Genomic DNA, 16,562 nt, shown 5'->3' with positions numbered 1-16,562 from the left:
AATGAGTCAACTCTTGCCTAAGTAAGTGGACAGAATAGAGATGAGAGTAAATAGAAAGTGTTGTGGAACAAAGCCACAGGAGGAGAAGAGGCATACATTTAGTAAGTACAGAAGAACAGTTACCATGGAAATAGCAATAAAGAATAAGAGTTGCAACATTGTGGCAGTGAGAAACTCAAAAGTCAGTTGGAGAAGAGAAATCGATAAAGTGAAAAGCTTTTGACTCCACCCTGTTTAGGAGGGCCGAGTGAGTAGAGCCTTTTCATTTGCAAGAGTAGTATTCCACACATGAATGGATAAGCTCCTTATATTGAGTGAACTACTGGGATTAGTAAAAGTGTTGACACAGGTGACACAGAATATCTAACTTCATGGAATCTGTTTTAGCAAGAGAAGGTATGTGAATTTCCAGCTGGGATTTTTAGTGAAGGATAATCTAAGTATGTTCAGTGTAGAGATTGAGTGTCAGTGAAGAAGATGGGATAGTTGTCTGGAAGGTTGTGTTGAGTGGACAGATGAAGGAGTTGAGTTTTTGAAGTATTAGAACATGTAACAAAAAATTATATGTTTTGTGGTTTTTCCATGTGAATTGTTTAATTTGTACAGAGTTGGGCATCTGACAAATGCTGGTAAGAAATGCAGGATAGAGGCACCAGCCTTGAAATAGATAGGACAATAAGTTTAAGCAAGAATATCATTAATAATTGGAGAAGGATGGGGTGATAGGACAGAAACCTATGAATCACCAACATTAAAAGCTTGGGATAAGAACAGCAGTGATAAAAGGTGCAGAGGGATGAATCAGAACTGTATGGGTAAAGTTTAAAAATAAAAAAAAATAGTATCAGACTCTATTAAAAGCTTCTGATATATATGAAGCAAAAGCAAAGGTTTTGCTGAGAGGATGATCAAGATTTAGTAAGGAAAGCTAGATCACCATAGGATTGATTGTCCTTTATGGAATCCATAAGGTTGTGAGCAAATAGGTGCTTCAGAATATTCCTGTTGAGGATAGATGTGAAAGGAAATCAAAGCTATGGCTCAGTAGTTTGAAGGATTGCAGCAGTTATCTTAGGAATGGGATGAATGTGGGCAAACTTCCAGCAGGAAGGAAATGTGGATGTTTATACACAGAGAGAAAGGTTTGACAAGGCAAAGAGCAAGCACAGAAGTAGTTATGGAGGATAAGGACACCAAAAATGTCATCACACCAACATCTGCCTCAGTTCCACCCTCCTCACACCTATTCTTAACCTTCCCTGCACTAGGTCTCAGTCCTTCCCCTCTGAACACACATCCAACAATCTTCCTATTGTATTTCACATTTCTGTACATGTCATCACAGCTCAGTTGATAAAACTTAACCCTTCCATCCCTCTGTCCTACCCAAGGAAAGTATTTATCCCTTTTCTTAAACAACATACTATTTCAAAATACTTATTTTTTTATTTCTTCCAAGCACACCAACTACACCATCATGTGCTAATTTTCAACCCAAGAATCAAGAGCATGTATCAGTATTATACTTACATTGGCTCCAAAAGCATGCAAACATCCAGCAGTATAATTGGCAAGGTTGTCCTCCCTTCATCCTTCTCACTAACAGCACTCACCTGCACTCATAAACAACCAAAGTTTTCATTCAATATGTAGATTGGAAAAGGAAACACATTCTAATATTTTAACTACATTTCATATAACTGGGAATACAATGACAAAAACAACAACCCTCTCCAGTCCCCCAACTCCACAAGCAGTACTCGGGCACAGGCTCTTTTGGCCAGTTTGGACACACCCATGGCTGGCTGGGTCAGGCTCCAGTGTGTGGGCCAGGTTTTCATGCCTGTTGCCAAACTCTCCTAGCAAAAGCATGTGTGATAAGGGCTTGTTGCTTACCTAAAATAGTTAACACCTTCAACCCTTTCAGGTTAAATTAGTTAAAGCACTTAAAATGAAGCTTCTAGAATGGTACTGTGCTTTTGATAGAACCCATCATACTGCTCCATGTGGGACATGGTAGGGACAGTGTCTGCATAATACTAAAAAATCAAGGCAAACATGGTAATTATCATCATCAGCCCTGAAGTCTCATCTACAGTCTAACAAAGGAATGTCAGTCATGACTGGGAGGTCCCTCCACCATGGTTACCCACATTGCCAAATGGCATACAGAACAGGGGGCAACAATTGCCAGCTCCCGGACCTTCCTCACCAGCACAGTTTGGACCCTGATGGGCACAAGGCTCCTAACACAATCCTTCAGTGGCTCTTTAGAGAAGTTTGTTAGACCCCAAAAGCAAGTTTGCCTCCAAGTACACTTTTGTCATCCCTTCAACTGGAAGTCCCTAGGAGCAGGCTAGTGCAGAGGGTGGCAGCTGCATCCTCTCCAGGCTCTGGTACTGCTGCTTAACTCAACAAATATTCCCCCAATCACCAACAATAAAAACTGAAAGCTGAAACTAACACTGAGAAGAAGATTGAAGGATTAAATAATTTAACTGTATAAAGAATAAAATTTGCTTTTTTTTTAAACCTAATATTAATGTAACATCTAATGACATGTTCGCTATGTTATACCCACACCACCAAAACCTTCTGGAGATTACAGGGGCTTACCCACAATCCTCACATCTTTAACATTTAGAGTTGCATCAATACTTCTATGATATGAGTAACAACACACAACATTTCTAATGCCAACTCATTTAGTCAAATTATATATATTTATATACCATTATTTTCAAATAAAACATCACTCACTGTATTCAACAATTTTCACACTATGATATAGTATTATTTGAAGGCAGCCTAGGATTAATTACTATCTAAGCCACCTACACCTGGAATCACTCATATAATGCACCAAAACACAGACAACTTTCACAAACTGTTGACAGTAAAGAAAAGCTGTGTAAACCCCGGCAGAAGAGGAACAATTGGCTCATACCTGCCTGAGGCCCTACACCTGAACACAATTTAATGAACCAAATTACATAAAAGTGTATATATTTTCATCTTTTGCATATTGTCAGTTTTCATGAACCTCTTGAGTGTTCTCCTACAGGAAAATGTACAGGATAATTTCTTCACTTGGTTCAACACAGATACAGAGAGAAAGAATTCCAAGGGGATTTGACAGAGATAAAACTTGAAAGTTAAAAATGCCACAATACAGGAGGAGATTAATGTGTCTCTTACTCTTCTTTTATCATCTCCCTCCAGTATGAGGAAGATGAAAATGCCAATGTAAGGACACTCTTGATTCAGTAGCCTTAAGGATAAATCTTTGAAAATTTTCCTGAAGAATTAGGATGATCCTAATCTCTGAAAAAGTCTGCCAGCTAGCCAGCCACAAAGGCACAGCCAGCTAGGACCAATGGGCTACAGATGGACCAAGTGGACACCCAAAATCAATCACAGTCATTACTAGTCAAAATATCTGACGGACCCACGTGACCCTCACACCTTAAGTCGCTACAGCTGTTCTAGAAAATTAAATCCTTATCAAATAATGATGAAAGCTACAAATGGACTAGGGAGCCACTTTAGCTAAAAATATCAACTCTAGTAACTGTGGTGATGGGGTGCAGTGGGTGGAAGAGTGCAGGTGGTGGTGGAGGTGGTGGGTGGGGGCTTAGGATGCAGCCGGCTGGGTGACGTCAGTTCCAGGAGTGGTGGAGGTCTGCAGGGTGCCGCCATTGGCCGCCTCCAGGGCTGCCTTCTCACCCTCTGCCTCCTTCAGGGCCTCCTCAAAGTCTTGTGTGGAGTTGGATCCAGAGCCACCCATGCGTGTCTGGTGAGAAGCAACATGTGAAAGCACAATTCTTCACTCTACTTATTTACTCCTAAACATATTACTTTTTAACCATTTAATTCCTGCATTTTCTCCATTCATTCTCATACATTTACAAATGCTGGTCTGGTAAAAAATATAATAATGAAGTTTAATTAGCACTTATAAAGCATCACTGATGAATCTGTTCAAATGCTGAAAGTTATCTATAATCAGTATTCATCTGTTTAATTCTTGGTAGCTTAAAATAATTCATGATGTTCATATACAGTACATGAAAATCATAGTAAATGAAACTGTATTTAAAAAGTCAACCTTGCTGGCATTGTAAATACAAAAGATCCTTCATTACGTGGACTTCTAGGATTCAAAAACTAGTAGATTGTAAAAGTTGTTCAGAGGCATTCTAAAAGGTTGCCATGCACTCATCCAGCAGCAGAGCCATGAATGAATGGAGAATGCCAGCCTATGGGTCATCTCTTCCTTTGCTGTGCATTCAGTGTGGTACTGTTCCCTACCAAGTTGGGAAGTTGTTGGAAAAGGAAAATAAAATAATGAGGGAAAAAAAAGAACCCTTCACTGGTACATAGCTTTTCAATTTTGAACTGCATCAACACCACAAGGAGAATATCACCACTTGCTTCTCTCACTTGAATGAAATTTTTGAGGAGTATATACTATTTCTTTAGTCAAAAGCAAACTACAAAGAAAGGTTAAGCATGCAGGAAAGAAGGCAGACCTATTTTCTTTGTCCAGCAAGAGAAGGTGGAGGGTCACTTCATGGACTTGTATAATGCTCCAGTTAGGCTCATTGGCTGACATGGTCAATACAACACCTAACCAATGCTGATATGGGTTCATCATGTCACAGTTCCTCCACCCTTTCCACAACCCTTTGTGTTTGACTATATCTTTTATGTGTATTCTTTGAATACATGTATTTGGTACGCTACTATACCAAATTGTATGCTGTGAGTTTCCTATTACATAAAATGTGTTGTAATCCATTGTCTTCAAAATTATGTGTTGTCACAGTTTGATCAAATATGTAAGGAATGAGTTTGTAATAAGAATGAGAAAACAAATAATTAAACAGCTCTGATTAGTCATCAGCTATGTCATCTTATGATATTCCCAATAAGTATATTCACGAGAGAGAGAGAGAGAGAGAGAGAGAGAGAGAGAGAGAGAGAGAGAGGAGAGAGAGAGAGAGAGAGAGAGAGAGAGAGAGAGAGAGAGAGAGAGAGAGAGAGAGAGAGAGAGAGAGAGAGAGAGAATCACATTATTGATGTGTGATGATCACAAATGATGTTTGAAGATACCATCATCAATCTCCATAAACAGCTGTGTTACAGCAATATTTTGCTGAAGCATTCACTTATCAAGGCTACTTCTCTTTTTAAGAGGAGATCTTAGCTTGGTGATTAGATATGGAAAGAGATAGTGTTCTACAACTCAAGCATTTTCACTGCATGAGCCATGAGCAAATACCATACATACTCCACACTACAACATGTAGAAGAAACAGCTTGCAAGTTTCTTCTATAGAGCTCAAAGGCAAAAGTGATTCTTGCTTGATCACACTGAAACCTTGCAAGTTAATTGTGTTTTCTTCATAATTTCAACTATTTATGTTGTGTGTGTGTGTGTGTGTGTGTGTGTGTGTGTGTGTGTGTGTGTGTGTGTGTGTGTGTGTGTGCATGTGTGTGTGTGTGTGTGTGTGTGTGTGTGTGTGCATGTGTGTGTGTGTGTGTGTGTGTGTGTGTGTGTGTGTGTGTGTGTGTGTGTGTGTGTGTGTGTGTGTGTGTGTGTGTGAACTGACTCCTGTGTGAATGGACTCCTTGCTGTTAGTAACCAATGACAATACCAGATGCTGGCCATCCTAGGTACTCAATGTCATCTTGGATGCTGACACTCATGTGGAGTCCCACTGAATTGCATTAATTTCTTGAAAGTTGCTACATCCAACATGGATGTGGAATTGCTTGGTATTTCTAATAACATCATATATAATTAGAATTTCATTATCTTATATCATGAAGTACCACTCTCATAAATCCTTGTCCCAGTGTCCTACCTCTACATCATAAAATTCAAAGTATGTCATCCTCCATTGTCTTCAAGACAGCAAATTATACCATTTAAATCTTGTGTATTTAATCAAGAACAATGATGTTCAAATTGGGATGTGTCAGTTTAAAATGAGAAAGAAAATAGACTAAGGCATCATGACACTTCAGATTCTATTATCTTAGAAGTGCTATAACTCTCTCACTTCTGGCAATCTCATTGCTGTCAATTATGAAACCCTTTTTCAAAGACACTTATTGTAGCACACATTAATATGAATGTGGATATTTTACTACAGAAGTGGATTTAAGAAGAGAGAGAGAGAGAGAGAGAGAGAGAGAGAGAGAGAGAGAGAGAGAGAGAGAGAGAGAGAGAGAGAGAGAGAGAGAGAGAGAGAGAGAGAGAGAGAGAGAGAGAGAGAGAGAGAGAGAGAGAGAGAGAGAGAGAGAGAGAGAGAGAAATTTCTTTGGAATCCACTTTCTAATTCATGACATGCATTTATATTAATGAATACACTGTACTATAATAAGAGCTTGAGAGAAAATATTTGAATCTGACAACACAAACAAATAAATGTATATTCTGGCAATTAGTAACATCAACAGGCACGTCTCAGAGAGTGGCCACTTTTTAGTGTTCAAAGAGCTCAGACAACTTGGCTTTACTACTGGGAGTGTCCGCAGCAAGTGATACTCTGAAGGTAGGTGCATCACAGCAGTCTTTCTCTGGTCTCCTGTCAGTACTGGCAATGATACCTTCAGTCCCACCATCTTCAAATATTGGTACTTGAGGTGCTAAAATTAATGGCACTTGCCCATCCCTTAATGTCTATTTCCCACATGCTCACCAACAGGAAGTGCTAGATTACCTCTTTCCTGGACAGAAAGCTTAAGGTCACACATGCTGGAGCACTGATGACAAGATCATTAGACCATTATTATGTATTCACATATTCACTTTCATTAACCTGCATCACTGATTTAGCTGTCTGAAGGCCCTAATTTCACAAAGGTTACTGGTGATTGTTATCTCTGCTGTTTTTTTTCTTGTGTTTGCCCGTTAACTCTGTCAACAGCATCCAGCCTCCCATCAACTAATGTTTTAAATTAATCTTAAACCCAGTGAAATACTAAGGGAACTTATCCATTAACTTGAGGATCACCAACATTTTTTTGTTTAAGGTACTGTTATCTTCCCTATGAAGGCTTATTGTACAAAATTACTGCTGGTTTTTGTTGCTGAGTGCACACGATGCAGAACAAATAAAATGACATCTGGTATCACAATTTTCACTGGTAAGTAATACACATGTGTCTTGTATCAGATGTTGTTAGGTAAATCATATCATGTAAAACTGTGGCCCCCTTCATGCATGAAGACATTCTCATGGGATGCTGCATACAAACAAGATGATGAACTGGCAGGTAGGGGAACAATGTCAGGGGTTGAGGTCCAACAGCCAATTTAAATTGATTAATCATTACAGTTTAAAGCAGTTTGGAAGCATTACACATGACCGTCATATGAAAACATTCACACAAAGATTTAAGTTTTGTGAGTGGTACAGAAGAGGGAATGCTGTGAGGAGTATCAGTTACTCTCATCACTTTTAAGACTGCTGATGCATACAGTATATATCATGATTACTTAGGTGACAGATTGTAATGTGCTTCACTTTACAGATGCAAGTTAGGGGTTAAGTATGATAAATCAGTCTGCATGCAACAGGTGTTTTTCTTCCCAATCCAGCTCATACTTATCCTTGTTTTATGGTTAATAAGGATGGATGGATGAATTCAAAAAATACCATTTAAAATTAAGCTACAATGAAAAAGAGGAAAAAGAGCAGGTTAATAGTGTTTTCATTAAGTGTCCTGAACAGAGACAAGAGTCTAAGACACAAGATATGTCTGACACTGTGCCTCGACTCACAGCTGAGCAACCCTAAGAGTTTAGTGGCCACTGTTTGCACTGCCCTCTTTTGAACAAAATATTTTTCTTTAGTTTAGTTTTTAACAACATAATTGTTACCTCTAGTGCTTCTTTCAGAATTACCCAAGTATCCTCAACAAATATAATACCAGGATAAGTATGCAGTTGTTTATGAATGGAGTTGAGAAATGTGAAAGCAAGAACTGTTAATGATGAAGTGTAATTGTAGGCAGACAATGCTAAAAAGGAAGCTGAATAGTATAATATCTGCTGATGACACTGTGTTGACTGGAGAAAAATGGAAGGATCTGCAAAAAAAATGGTAAAAAGGTAAAACATTGTTTATCAGAAGTTGAATATATATATTATATATATATATATATATATATATATATATATATATATATATATATATATATATATATATATATATATATATATTATATATATATTATATATATATATATATATATATATATATATATATATATATAAATAAGAAAAACTAATAAAGATGAAAAGCATGATATAACAATTTAGAATCATACAAAGAGAGGGCAAGAATGCAAGAGGAGATGTGAAACTAAGCTGAATGGACAGGTAATGGAAGAGGCACCAGGAATTTAAATACCTTGGTTTGATCCTGTGCAAACATGGAAGTATGGAGAGAGAAATAAAGGAGAAAGCAGTACCAGGAGAAAAATGATAGAAACTTTGGTTGGGAAGTGTGATGAAGGGTTGGAGAGAGAGAGAGAGAGAGAGAGAGAGAGAGAGAGAGAGAGAGAGAGAGAGAGAGAGAGAGAGAGAGAGGAGAGAGAGAGAGAGAGAGAGAGAGAGAGAGAGAGATGAGAGAGAGAGAGAGAAAGGGGGGCAAGGGGGGCAGGGGGGGCCATGAATGATAGTAGAACAGAGCCAATAGTAACATATAGAAGTGAGACATGTGCATGAAATGAAAAAAAAAAAAAAAAAATCTAGGATCCAGACAGAGTAGAAGAGCATTTGAGAGGTGCTTGTGTTGTGAAGAGATGGATGGTCAAAGCAGTGACAGTTTCTAAGGATGGACTCGCATATATATCAAAGGTGAAGGAAGGACTCTGAGAGTAACTGTGTTGGTCTACCATATATCATACAGTTTGGTCATGTAAGAGCTAAAAAACAGGAGATGATGGTACACAAAAGGAGGAGTGGTGCTGTGAGTTGTGAGGGTATTCAAGGCAGAGTATTGGACTATCTGACAGAGACAGAAAGCTCAGAGGAATGGAATGCAGAAAGTAAAGACACAAATGAAGACCTGTTGTGGTTACCTACCCCCATGAGGGAATTCTAGGATTAGATTAGAATATGTGACAAGCATATTTGTCCTCACAAAAAAATACTGAAGCAGATACATCATTCATGAAGATAGCAGATACTGTCAATGGAGATACTGCTAATCTGTTGCTTCTGGACAATGTTCCTCAAGTTGGTGAAGCTATTCAAGTGTAGCAGGAAGAGATACAATATGCATGATGCAACTCTCCCTACCTGAGATATCTGTTAGTAGTCACCTCATGTCAGTGTCCTTATTCAGACAAGGTACAGCCAAATACCTGGTGCAAGTATTGATAAAAGATGAATGTGTATGAAAAATCATAGTGAAGATGTGGTGAAGCCAGAGTGATTTTCTATGTCTTTTTTGTTTTTTACAGGAAATTAGCACAGTGGTGTGAAAAAAAAATGTAGTCTTTTGGTGCAAAATGTAAAGGCAGTGCTTTTCACTCCTAATGTTAAAATACTGAGCTACAAATTGGGAAATAGCAAAAATAGTTATCCTACCAAGTAAATATAATATTTTAGTAAGCAGGCATCTGGAGGTGCACAGATTCCTCACGGGAGGAAAGTGCCCCATTAACTAGTACGTATTAGAGGGGAGAAGGGACGCTGAGGCTTAAAAGGCAAAGCCAAGAAGCAGCAGCACCAGGAAGTGGCAACTCACCCTGGCAGCTGAATACACGCCTCCCACACGCTCCTCAAATGACTTGAAAGTTGGAGTCTCTTTAAGTTGGCCAAACTTGGCGCCAATGCCTCCAAAGAGGGAGGAGGTCTTCTCTCCAACGGCACTCATGGCCCCAGCAGTTTTCTGGTACCTGAGGAAAACAGAAGACATCAACCACTGATATTCTTTCCCACTCTACATCTAACTGCAATATTTAAGTAAATATGATTGGCTGTCTCCCTGGTACTGAGGAGTATATAAAAATAAAGCAACATGGTGGATTGTTGAGGTGTTGTTGCATAAATGAAAGACAGAAGACTGTCTTGCATGTGTGTTAAGATTTTTCAACACATAGGAACACATTTTTCCAGTAAGTTTTTATTCCTATATAAGTTAAAGTATGTGAAGAAGCTCATGTTGCACAAATGTGGAGCTGCATGGTTCTGTTGTTAATATACTTATTTAGTATATTTCTTTACTTAGTATATTTGTGAAAGTTTGATACTGTGAATAAATTGTACAGGAATGTGTTTAAGTGTGAATCATACCCTCAGTACTTGCCATTACCTTTGCCCATTATACACTTTATGAGAGAGAGAGAGAGAGAGAGAGAGAGAGAGAGAGAGAGAGAGAGAGAGAGAGAGAGAGAGAGAGAGAGAGAGAGAGAGAGAGAGAGAGAGAGAGAGAGAGAGAGAGAGAGAGAGAGAGAGAGAGAGAGAGAGAGAGAGAGAGAGAGAGAGAGAGAGAACGTACCCTCTTTCACAGCAGGGCTGACAGGCCAGCACAGATACTGACGGAGTAACAATGACAACCCCACACAATGGAAATTTACAAATATGTCATCTTTCTTCCGTCAGTTATAAAAAAAAAAATTCCAGTGATTAAATAAACATTACGTTGTTTTGTTCCAACATGCTTCTTAATCTGTTTGTTGCAATGTATTACACACACACACACACACACACACACACATACACACACTCTCGTAGTGCGCCATGTAGTCATTAATGTCATCTGGGTAATGGATACTAATTTCGCGGATGAGCATAATTTGTCAACACAGTGGACGCGTGACGGCTGCCTGGGCTGAGTGGACAATCGCGCCTCGGTGTCGGCGGTGACGGAGTGTGGGGGATGCGGCGGCGGCGTGACGGCGGCGTTTTCGTTGGCAAGTGGCGATGACGTGACTGTCGGAAAGTGACATGACTTCAGGGAAGTTGCCGTGATGTTCCTGTCAGCCAGTTCCTTGGGTAGACGTTCGCGTATTGGCCCGTATTCAGAAACGCTTTGTTCTCTCACCACGACTAATATCCAAGACCACAGAGATGATTAGCCGGGTTCTTCAGTGTTTCTCCTGCTAATAATATCAAAATCTTGTTAATTTGTCAACAGAACTGTAAAAACATCTCTGAAAACCAGCGCAACTTCAACTTGAGCCCTTTGAATGTAAATGGGATGCGGCGCAGAAGTGTTTCAGAATCCAATGAGTTACTACGGCGCGAGGAGAGGAGACAAACAGGCAGGCATGCAGGCAGGGAGGGGCAGGTATTTGTGTGTCCTGCTGCGTACTGGATGCTCGATTTAACCAATATCGGTGCTGGGTATTATTGGCTTTTATTCTTACCATGAATTATATATGACAAAAACCTCCGCTAGGCTCATTAAGGGATATCTGATTCACTGGCAGAAAAGAAGTCACGCGAGCACCGGCGTCCGGCGTCACTGCAGTACACGGCAACACTCCAGCGGCGCGGTGTCAAGTGACAAGGTTAGCAAGCATGGCAGGCTTTTCAGAAGGAATTCGAGAGAGAGAGAGAGAGAGAGAGAGAGAGAGAGAGAGAGAGAGAGAGAGAGAGAGAGAGAGAGAGAGAGAGAGAGAGAGAGAGAGAGAGAGAGAGGATGGGATGGGGACGTCCAAATATAGAAGCGTACAAGAACGAGGCCACAGGTTATCATTATGACTATTACTTTCTCTTATATAAATGACACTCATACTCTGCCGACGTCACAAGAGTTCTTACTTAGTGATTCAAGACATGCAAATTTCCTGAAATTACCAGAGTTAAAATAGCGGAACTTAATTAACTACATAAAAAAAAAAAAAATACACACACCTTTTAGTACAAGAATAAACACTGCACACAAAACCAGGTTGATGGAGGAGGGCGCTTTTAAGGTCTCTTGAGGAAAATGTGGTTAAGGAGGAAGGGACTAAGCGTACCCTGAGACCCGATCAAGCGCGCCCACCGCAGCGCCATCTACCCACTACTGAATTTAATTGGTCGAAATTAGATTGTTGAAGTTTGCGAGGAAGTGGGGCACAAGTCCACGCAATAATGGGAAGAAAAGTTACAAGAATTTAGGAGCCGTGTACACTTCACCACAAATAAATAATAATAAAAGACGTAAACTATGAGTAAAGAGGACTGGACAGGAGTCTCTCTCTCTCTCTCTCTCTCTCTCTCTCTCTCTCTCTCTCTCTCTCTCTCTCTCTCTCTCTCTCTCTTACCGATGAGCTCTAAGAGTTAATAAGCGTTCCCAGCGCTGGGTGTTTCCAGGGGCGGGGAGCGCGACGCAAGAGGAGGAGGAGGAGGAGGAGGAGGAGGAGGAGGAGGAGGAGGAGGAAGTGATGGTAGTGGGGCTTTTGATTCTTGTCAGCAGCAGGCTGGTGTGCTCATCCCGCAGCAGCAGCCGGGGATGCCTTTCCTAGGGTTTGCTTTTGTTACTGAATGAAGGATCCAGGGCCAGTCTTGCTGGTTCTTTGGGATCTATCCAGGATTTCCTTCACACACGTAAGATGCAGTTTCATGAGCAACACCTTCAATTAGCAAAGCTGCATCGTCATGACATCGCCAAAGCAGCGCGCAGCATGAAACATCCTTTGAGAACAACAAATTTCTCCGAAAATACTCAATGTTACATTCATGACTTCTGAAGTGAGGATTTACTGGAGAAATTATACTCTGGAATTCCCTGGAAACCAGTGCGGCCTGAACAGCCACTCATACTCCTTAGACAGACCCGGGCACGACTTGACTGGCAGACACAGCACCGCGCCACACTTCCTTTCCTCCCTCTCACTCCACCTCGCGTTTGCATGCGTATCCAATCGCTAGTTACGTTAAAACTTGCTAAAATTAATTTAGGAAATTTTTAACCATATAATTACAAGTGACCGGCTTCGTTTTAAACCTACATTTCCGGTATTTCCTTCACACAAAGATTGTGCGTCACACAGCTCTCAAAATGTGTCATTTTTCGCAGGCGTAGCAGTCTGGTACATGAGCGTGTGTGAGCAAGGGTCACGAGTGGCCAAAAATAAACCAGGCGGTGTTCACCTCGACCCGCCAGCTCGTCGCCGAGACCCTGGATAGCAGTGTGGCTATGTTTGAACGCACGCAGGACAACGCTTGCATGACTAGGCAGGAGAAAGAAAAAAATAAAAAGAAATAAAGAAAAAATGTTAGAAGAAAGTAAAACAAATATCACCATAATTTGAAACACACACACACACACACACACACACACACAAAATAAATAAAGAAAGAAAGAAAATAAAGAAAAAAAAGTGAGAAAAATCCCAGGACAACGAACCACAAAACACGACCAGCCAGCCTGATGAAACACAGCAAACTCACCGAGACCCAACACACTCCCCGCCACAGACCAAGACCCAACACACTCCCCGCCACAGACCAAGACCCAACACACTCCCCGCCACAGACCAAGACCCAACACACTCCCCGCCACAGACCAAGACCCAACACACTCCCCGCCACAGACCAAGACCCAACACACTCCCCGCCACAGACCAAGACCCAACACACTCCCCGCCACATACCAAGACCCAACACACTCCCCGCCACAGACCAAGACCCAACACACTCCCCGCCACAGACCAAGACCCAACACACTCCCCGCCACAGACCAAGACCCAACACACTCCCCGCCACAGACCAAGACCCAACACACTCCCCGCCACAGACCAAGACCCAACACACTCTCCGCCACAGACCAAGACCCAACACACTCCCCGCCACAGACCAAGACCCAACACACTCCCCGCCACAGACCAAGACCCAACACACTCCCCGCCACATACCAAGACCCAACACACTCCCCACCACAGACCAAGACCCAACACACTCCCCGCCACAGACCAAGACCCAACACACTCCCCGTCACAGACCAAGACGCAGCGGAGCACAGGGATAAATAAAGGCGCCACATCCATCACAAGAAAGAAACAGTTCTGGCAGGCCCGCCCAAGCTCCCTCCCTCTTCCCATCCCCCTCCTGAGAGTCCGTTCACTCCCAGCCTTTCCTCCCTCCCCTCCCGCTCCCCAAATCCTAAAGGCGGGTCTCAGCTAGCGGCCAACACCGAAAGCCGGCCAGCCTGGAGCAACCCTGGGCCTGACGCGCCGCTCTCCTCCTCCTCCTCCACGGTCGATCCCTATACACACACACACACACACACACACACACACACACAAACACACAAACGAAATTTCCCACTTTCGTTTCGTTCCTTTCCCTTCCTCCGTCCTTCTCTTTCTCTTCTTTCATTCCTTCTCCTCGTCTTTCTCGTCCTATTTTCCTCCCACTGTTCACCTAAAGTTCATATCCTGATGTGTTTTTTGGGTCTGCAAGCCTAAAGGTTTATCGACTAAATGGTGACGAGGGAAGCATATCAAGGGAGATGAAAGTAAACGACCTGAAGGTGAAAATTAATGTTGGTTTCATCTAAGGAAAGAGAAAGAGGGAAGTATAGAGGGAAGAAAGGGGAGAGCTCGATGACGTCACTGACTTGGGATAGCGAGGAGGAGGAGGAGGAGGAGGAGGAGGAGGAGGAGGAGGAGGAGGAGGAGGAGGAGGAGGAGGAGGAGGAGGAGGAGGAGGAGGAGGAGGAGGAGGAAGCCATACATTTGACATGCGTGTGCAAGTTCTCTCTCTCTCTCTCTCTCTCTCTCTCTCTCTCTCTCTCTCTCTCTCTCTCTCTCTCGTGCAGATGACTCAATGTAATCTGTTACTTCTGAGATAATTTCAAACGCACGTCTTACACTCACCACACGAGACTGGAAGGTCCATCTGTGTGGGTGAATATACAACAAATACAACTGAGAGAGAGAGAGAGAGAGAGAGAGAGAGAGAGAGAGAGAGAGAGAGAGAGAGAGAGAGAGAGAGAGAGAGAGAGAGAGAGAGAGAGAGAGAGAGAGAGAGAGAGAGAGTTCAGACCACCTCCCTTCCCACCAGTATTCCCACGCACCTGACGCCCACGTGTGTTAATTACAAAGCACATATCACCCCTGCGTTCCCCTGCCCGCCCTGTAACACCTGCCCTGCTATTACGACCCTGCCTCCCTTGCTTTAAGTTAGACAATGCAACTTATCATAAAAAGCCGCGTAAGGGACAACGGGTCTGCTGTTGCTCACTGTTCCTCTGGGTAACCAAACCCCTTTACAGTGTATTCTCAAAGTGTCTTATCTCGCCTTCTTTTAACATGATCTACTGAAAATTAATACTTTCTCTACGATATGTAACAAAACAGCATTAAAAGCACCGTAGAAATTCACTACAAACATGAATAAGGCGTACTAAAGAAAGTTAGCCGGATATTGGGTCAATTTGTAGCCATTATAACATTTACAAGTGGCTGTGGAAGGAAAGGAAATGTCTCAGAGTGGCTTGTAATTACAGAATCGTGTGTCTAATAGCGATGAAGAGGTTAATGAGGCTTTCAGGTCCGCCCTCGTGATTCTAGTAGTAGTTCACTCAGTAGTATTCAGCATCTATGGAAGACGAAAAAGAAAGAAAGAAAAAAAAACATGAAAAACCGGCTAATTATCTGTGGTGTTTGAAAATGATCCAGATGAGGCAAGGAAGCGTTAAAAGTAGGAGCCATACGCCAGACGCAGCGCTGTCAGGCTACGACGGGACAGGAACAACCAAATATGGGCCTCTTGACTTCCTCCAGCTTCCCTAATGTTCTTAGCTGCTTACGGTCAATCGCGCGGAACAAGACAATTTGGAAAGATATTGGGACGATTGTGACTACTGAAAATTAATCTGCACTTGAGGAAAGCAAGTTAATTCGTGATTGTGGAGTGTGAAATGCGGTGAGAGAGAGAGAGAGAGAGAGAGAGAGAGAGAGAGAGAGAGAGAGAGAGAGAGAGAGAGAGAGAGAGAGAGAGAGAGAGAGAGAGAGAGAGAGAGAGAGAGAGAGAGAGATTCACTATGGAAACACTAATAATTTCAACCATTCAGTCAATCAATCAGTGTGTGACTAAACAACTCAAGGGCATTATTCAGTGACATCAATAAAAAAAAAAAAAAAAAACATCACTCACGGATAAAATATACCTGTTATTTGTATCCGATCCTAACATGAGCACGAATAAAATTTAATACACATAAACCAGGCAATATTTATTTACGGGCGACGGGAACAAAACACCGCTGCAGGTTGTGGCCCCGCAGAGACACGCACGAGTACATGCAGGTGTGAAGCGGCCGTGCATGTAAGGCCAATTAGCACAGGTGACAAATAATCAAAAAATTACCATGCATTATGTACACACAGCCGTCGTGACCCCGCTAACTCGCTTCACAGAGGAGAGATATAGTGTCTATTCCGTCCCACGCGATGGACAGAAGTGTGAAGGAATAAAAGCCGAAGGAAAGCAGAATAGCAGTGATGCATATTATGTTAAGTGAGGAAAATATACTGAGCAAATATCACGATTATAACAAGACCAGGGGGAACGACGTAAAACTGCCATTAAACTCTCTCTC

At 41.9% G+C, this 16,562-nt stretch overlaps 1 protein-coding gene across 25 annotated transcripts in view; it reads right to left on the bottom strand.

The window, feature by feature from the left end:
* Positions 1–1,671: 1,671 nt before the first annotated feature.
* Positions 1,672–16,562, bottom strand: part of LOC135102381 (tumor protein D52-like) — a 135,517-nt gene continuing 120,626 nt past the window's right edge. For all 25 annotated transcript variants that reach the window (XM_064007541.1, XM_064007547.1, XM_064007532.1 and 22 more), the window contains 2 exons: positions 9,771–9,921; positions 1,672–3,793 (listed from right to left, as the gene is read on the bottom strand). In XM_064007541.1, the coding sequence (XP_063863611.1) occupies positions 3,635–3,793; positions 9,771–9,921 (310 nt within the window). In that variant the 3' untranslated portion in view covers positions 1,672–3,634. The remainder of the gene's footprint in view (positions 3,794–9,770; positions 9,922–16,562) is intronic.

Source organism: Scylla paramamosain, chromosome 7 (assembly GCF_035594125.1).
Source record: "Scylla paramamosain isolate STU-SP2022 chromosome 7, ASM3559412v1, whole genome shotgun sequence".
NCBI classification, from domain to species: Eukaryota; Metazoa; Arthropoda; class Malacostraca; order Decapoda; family Portunidae; genus Scylla; species Scylla paramamosain.
This window is presented reverse-complemented; position numbering and strand designations above follow the sequence as displayed.